We start from the raw sequence: 5,637 nt of genomic DNA, 5'->3' as shown, positions 1-5,637 counted from the left end.
CTTGTGTTAAAATTTATATTTGAATTTAGTTTGAAAATGTTAATGGTGTGTACACACTTAATGCTTCTCTGCGTGTTTACAGTGCTCATACTGACTGTTATCTATTTTGCGTTTAACAGCACGGCGAGTGAGCAAATCAACAGCTGTAAGCTGTAGAATATTTGCTTATAGGATTTGTAAACAAAAATTATTTTTTTTTTAATGATTGCTGTTTCTTAACATGGTCACAGAATAAGGCAAAATTTACTACCCTTGGGAAGAAGGATATCCTCGAAGTGAGGAAAAGTTGGAAATTTCAGGCTCCAATCAATGCAAAAAAAAAATCAGTCTTGGAGATCCATCTCATACATAGAAAACATATGAAGACATTATTAATGTTTAAGAGCAAGTTGAAAACCAAAATTTTAATTAATGAAAATAGGGTATAAAAAGAAGCATAACATACCATACTACCAATCCAATAAAAGGAAGTCATGAACACTAGCCAATATTTTGGAAAATGGATTGATAAATCGGATACAATTTTTGGTTTAGAGCTGAGAATACTAACAAGCTAGTTATATTGAATACAACATTAAAATCGAGCAAAACGATTGAAGCTATACGGTATATTTTAAAAAGGTAAGTGATATTTCGGTATAGTTTTGATGGTGCGGTATATTTTCTAGATAAGTCAGGCAGGCACACTGTTTTTTTGTCTAAACTTAGTTTTATAAATAAGCCAATAAAAATAATTATAATAGTCTTTAAAATAAGACGGTCTTGTAAAGAATTGATTCATCTTTCTGATAAAGTTATATGTTCGGTGGTGACAGTAACATTGTCAGTAACATTGAACCTATCAAAGTCGAGGAATATAATTCCGATGAAAAAAAATAAAAGAATCTCACCAAGAAACCGGCGTAAACCGCAAGAACATAAAAAAGTCAGGGTACAAATTTAAATTTGACCAGAAGTAGGAATCCAGCCATCTCGCAGGGCTATGGAATGTTCTTGTCCACCAAGTGGTTCGTGAGCAAGAGATCTTCCTATGATTCGAGTGAGGGTTACCCCGATACGCCCTCAATTAAAGGAAAACGCCTTCGAGATTGAACGCCTTCAACATCAAAGAGCTATTAGCTGCAACGTCAAAAGCATTCCGATATGGACTCTACTGCCACACGGACTGTTACCTTTGTGTACAACTACAAGGACCATGAAAACAAAGACTGCTTAGCCCAGCTGGACATCAAACTCCCCTTTGACCAGGAGAACCTGGAGGAGTGCCTGACGCAGTTGCTCAACCAAATGGATCCCATGATGCGATATCTGGACGAGAACATTAGTAGGTATTCCACGAAATGCAGGCAGAACTCTTTAAAACTGAGCAATGATTTATGTTGCAGATTTGGAAAGCAAGCTGCAGGAGTTTGTGGACACTGAACACCAAAAGTTCTTGGACGACTACGCTGAAAAGCTGATCACACAGGCGGCCAACGAAGAAATCGATGTGGAGGCAATTGTGCGGAATACAGAGCGGCTGTATAAGGACGAGCTCCTGCAGTTTGCAGATCGTGTGGGCCCAAGGGACGAGGATATATTTGCGCAGAGTTTCCATCGCCTCGTGCACTCCTCGTCGCTCGAAGAAATTCTTAAACGAGAAAGAGCCTATGCCAAAGTAATAGCCGGAATGACGGAGCACATGGACAGCGAGGTGGAGACGCTCAATACTAGCCAGCAGCAGGAGATGGACAGCCAAATCAATCAGCTGGATATAACCACCACCTCTGAGGACATTAACAATCTGCTGGCCCAGCAGTACACCACCCAGAACTTTGTCCGCAAGCGCTACGAGTCGGAGCTGGAGGCTAAAATGGGTCACCAGAAGAACGAGTACCGCGACTGGATCACGAGTCAAGTGAGCCAAATGTTTCAGGTCTCGCCGGTGGCCACGCCGTTGGGCAATCGCTCCTCCATGTTCGTTTCGCAACAGCCATCGATGGAGGAAAGCTTCACCATACATCTGGGCTCCCAGCTGAAGCACATGCACAACATTCGCATTCTCAGTGCCAACGTGACGGAGCTCTGCAGTCCCCTGCATGCCGAGGAGAGTTTAAATGGCCTGAACATGGCCCTGGGCCTCTACTCCAGCTCCCTGTGTGGTGTCGTGGTGCTGACGCCGTCCATTCAGGCAGAGGCCAACAAAAATATCATCAAAAATGCCAACAGGTCGACAGAGTTTCACTTTGAGCAGATGGACGTTCAGCTGGAGAAGATAGAGAAGCAGATCCGTAGCCTCAGCACCACCGATTCGAGCAGCACTCCGAGCACTGCCAGCAGCAACAGCAGTGCCGAGGGTAGCGTCACGCCCTCGCCCACAAAGAAGCATGTGCCCCGACTGAAAACAGGAGATTTCTTTATCACCAAACACTCAAACTTGTCTCAATCCCATGTCATATTCCATCTGATCTCCGACGAGCCCATCAACAGTCCAAGTGAGATCAACTCACGCCACCCGGTGATTTTGGGCCTGAGGAATATCCTAAAGACAGCCAGCAGACACGACATCACCACGCTGACGATTCCGGCTCTGTTGCGCCACGAGATGAGTGAAGACATGACCGTGCAGTGGTGCATCAGGCGGGCGGAGCTGGTCTTCAAGTGCGCCAAAGGATTCATGATTGAGTCAGCGTCCTGGGGCGGTGCAGAGTTAAGGTTTGTGCTTTGTTTTTATCGATTGGCAGATACAGACTCGCATTAATTGGTTATATTTTCGCAGCACTTTGCAATTGTTACTGCCGGATGATATATCGGAGAGCCTGTTCACCACGCTGGCGGGCATGGTGCCCAGCGTTTTTCACGTGGCCAATCCGAAGATACTTGTGGACACCAGCAAGTAGTAGACATTCCTCAAATAACAATTGAACTTATAAAAAAGACTACTCTAATATATTTGTATGAATATACAGTTTATTCAGATTCAGAGTTATATATATATAGATATATATATGTATGTATGTATACGTATATATGCCTCGGTATTCGTCGCCATGCTCAAAAAGTTTACTCGTAAATTTAACACACACTCAGAATTTTTGTGTAAATGTTCCTGTATCAATTTTTGTCAATAATTTATCGCAACCTTTTGTTTTTCCAACTACAACACTACTACTCGTACAATGTATGTATGCATATACTATTTATGTAGTTATATGTTAGGTATATGTATGTAGGTATCATGTGTATATTACTTCCAAATGTAAATGGGTTTATCTTTGGTTTTTTAGACTCCTCTCTCTCTCTGTCTTGCATTTGCTGCCAGTGTGTGTGGTATGTGGTTGTGTTCTGTTCGGTTAAATTTAGTGATTATATATGGGGGTGTTTGCATTGAATAACTCTGTTCTTTAACTTGTAAATATGCATTTTTGAAATATATATATATAATATGTATTTAAATCTAAACAACTGTGTTCTGCGGTATATTATGTATATTTTAAGTTTCTTCGTTAACAATTAATTAGGTTTCCATCCATAATGTTCTCTGTGTGTTTCGCTGTTTAACTTTTGCTTATTATGTTTATTTGGTGTTTATCCAAGTACGTTGTCTGCTGTGTGTGTGTGTCGTATCGCTGCTTTGCAGTAATGGGAGTAGAGGCTCAGAAAATAGTATTCAATCAGTATATATTTCGATAAAGTGTATTTCGTTCGTTCAACCGGCTTAATGGGGTAGGGGAGTTTGGTTTACATAAAATTAGTGACGAGTGTTTTAGGTACAGGAACGGACCGCATTGAGTGTTTTTCTTTTTGCGAGCGAATTTAATGCACATCGTATTACGTCTTATATGTTCGCTTAGGGCGTGGGCTTTAATTGAATTGACATAAACAGCATAAATCATCAGTGTTTAAATGGTACGTATAAATGAATTACATTGCTATAGCCGTTTGCCTTTTTGCCAATAAGTGCGCATTGGAGTAGTATGGCCCCACAATTAAGGCCAGCTCTGATCAATCCAGCATAAATTATATTAAAGTTGAATTATAACTTATTGCTTCTGTTTGTTAATGTTAAAAATACATCCTGGGAACAGTGCTGTGTGTGCTCCAGTATACACATTCTCGTCGTGTTGTGTATGTCGTCTCTATTTAAATTTCGTTAGATTTCTTGCCTACATTGAAGAACAAAGTCTACTACAAGTTGCATGCCAAATGGGGGTTATGATGAAATATCGTATATCTATATATGGATCTTTAGCTTAATACTCGGCTCATGCCTTAGACTACGTTGGTATGGATAGTAAATGTAAATGCCTACATATATTTTAGTTAAATCAAAAGAATACATATTAAAAGTGTACTAAAATTGAAACTATCACAAAAAAACCCAATACTTTATCAAAAGTACGATAAAAATGAAATAAATTATTATGCTTTGAAGGTTGAGTATGCACGTGTGGTACAGGAATTGCTTTTCCTTTTACATTTGACTCTCTTTGCGCCACTGGAAGGTGCCCGATTTGACGCCAATGCTGGAGGAGCCTTGATTGCTGCTGGAGGACAGTATGTTGTTCGTGCGTCGAATTAGCTGGGAAGCGGCATCGAAGCGGCTGCGTATAAGCCGCATTGCCGGATTACTGGACACACCACTGCGCTTGCTCTTGCTGTGTTCGGATAGAAGAAAATATGTTAGTTTGTGTTGCAGTAGCTTCCTTTTTGAATCCCTTGACTCACCCAGAGGAACTGGGCTGGTTTTCCTTGAGATTTCCCAGTATGATGCGCATGTGCGTGTCTCGAGCAAAATGATTATCCGGCAGGGAGGCCTTGGCACCGCCACTGCTCGTGCCGGCTCTGTCATCATCCACAAAAGCATTCAGTCCTGGCAGCTGGCCCGGTGAGCTCAGTTCGCTGCTGGGCGAATGCGGTGGAGTGGCATACAGCGGCGACATGCACTCCATGTCATACATGTCCGCCTCATTGGTCATATTGGAAGCTGTTCGTATTCGTTTGAAGAATGTAATTAGTTTGGCTCTGGCTTGAGGTTTGATTTGCTTACCAAGCTGATGCTCGCTGAGATCGGGCAGCATCTGTGAATGCCGCTGGCCACCACCGCCTCCGCCCCCACTGGACTTGTGGCCCGAGCCAGAGGCATGCTTTGAATTGACCATGAGATTGTTTCGCGAGCTAAGTTTGCTTTGTCGCTGCAATTGCTGTGTGAAGGTAAGCGGCGCTTGCTGCAACGAAAAAAGAAACTCATGACATTCGTACGTCAATTGGATTTCCATGAAGTGGTTTATACTCACATCATTGCTGCTGCCCGTGGATTGACTAGAGATGACGCTCTTGCGCTTGTGCAAACTGCTCGTATCCGATTGCATGGTGTTCTGGTAGAAGTTATTCGAGCTGTGCGTGGAACTGGAGGCATTGAGGACGTGCAGCTGACTGCCATTGTGCACGGTGGCCGTGGTGGCCGCCGAACAGACCGAGGAGGCGGAGGCGTGGGCCGGATAGGGGGCCAGGTTCTGGTGCAGGGGCAATGCCGGCGGCTGGTCCGGGGAGCGCAGCATACTGGCGTGAGCATGGAACTTGGGTTCGTTGGGATTATTAGCATCATCTAGGGAGTAAGGAGGGAGAGTAGGGCAAAGGGAAAGCATTAGTAACAGA

General features: G+C 43.1%; 2 protein-coding genes across 3 annotated transcripts in view; one reads left to right on the top strand and one right to left on the bottom strand.

Annotated features, from left to right (window-relative positions):
• The first annotated feature begins 771 nt into the window (after positions 1-771).
• LOC117583376 (protein C12orf4 homolog) lies at positions 772-3,435 on the top strand. The gene is made up of 3 exons (XM_034271659.1): positions 772-1,324; positions 1,386-2,694; positions 2,759-3,435. Exons 1-3 carry the CDS (start codon positions 1,144-1,146, stop codon positions 2,877-2,879), a joined length of 1,611 nt encoding a protein of 536 aa, XP_034127550.1. The 5' UTR covers positions 772-1,143; the 3' UTR covers positions 2,880-3,435.
• A 208-nt stretch (positions 3,436-3,643) lies between these two features.
• Positions 3,644-5,637, bottom strand: part of LOC117583374 (ankyrin repeat domain-containing protein 50) — a 29,959-nt gene continuing 27,965 nt past the window's right edge. For both annotated transcript variants that reach the window (XM_034271655.1, XM_034271656.1), the window contains exons 3-6: positions 5,277-5,587; positions 5,030-5,207; positions 4,708-4,966; positions 3,644-4,637 (exon numbers count right to left, since the gene is read on the bottom strand). In XM_034271655.1, coding sequence (XP_034127546.1) covers positions 4,454-4,637; positions 4,708-4,966; positions 5,030-5,207; positions 5,277-5,587 — 932 coding nt within the window. In that variant the 3' untranslated portion in view covers positions 3,644-4,453. The remainder of the gene's footprint in view (positions 4,638-4,707; positions 4,967-5,029; positions 5,208-5,276; positions 5,588-5,637) is intronic.

The sequence above is a fragment of the Drosophila guanche genome, unplaced genomic scaffold (genome assembly GCF_900245975.1).
Source record: "Drosophila guanche unplaced genomic scaffold, DGUA_6, whole genome shotgun sequence".
Classification (NCBI taxonomy): domain Eukaryota; kingdom Metazoa; phylum Arthropoda; class Insecta; order Diptera; family Drosophilidae; genus Drosophila; species Drosophila guanche.
Note: the sequence above shows the minus strand (reverse complement) of the source record. Positions and strands in the feature narration are given on the sequence as shown.

Excerpts from the sequence above, each read along its gene's own strand:
- LOC117583376 (XM_034271659.1), top strand. The coding sequence starts at position 1,144 with ATGGACTCTACTGCCACACGGACTGTTACCTTTGTGTACAACTACAAG. Across the intron at positions 1,325-1,385 it reads ATATCTGGACGAGAACATTA|ATTTGGAAAGCAAGCTGCAG; the intron begins GTAGGTATTCCA and ends TTTATGTTGCAG. Across the intron at positions 2,695-2,758 it reads TGGGGCGGTGCAGAGTTAAG|CACTTTGCAATTGTTACTGC; the intron begins GTTTGTGCTTTG and ends ATATTTTCGCAG.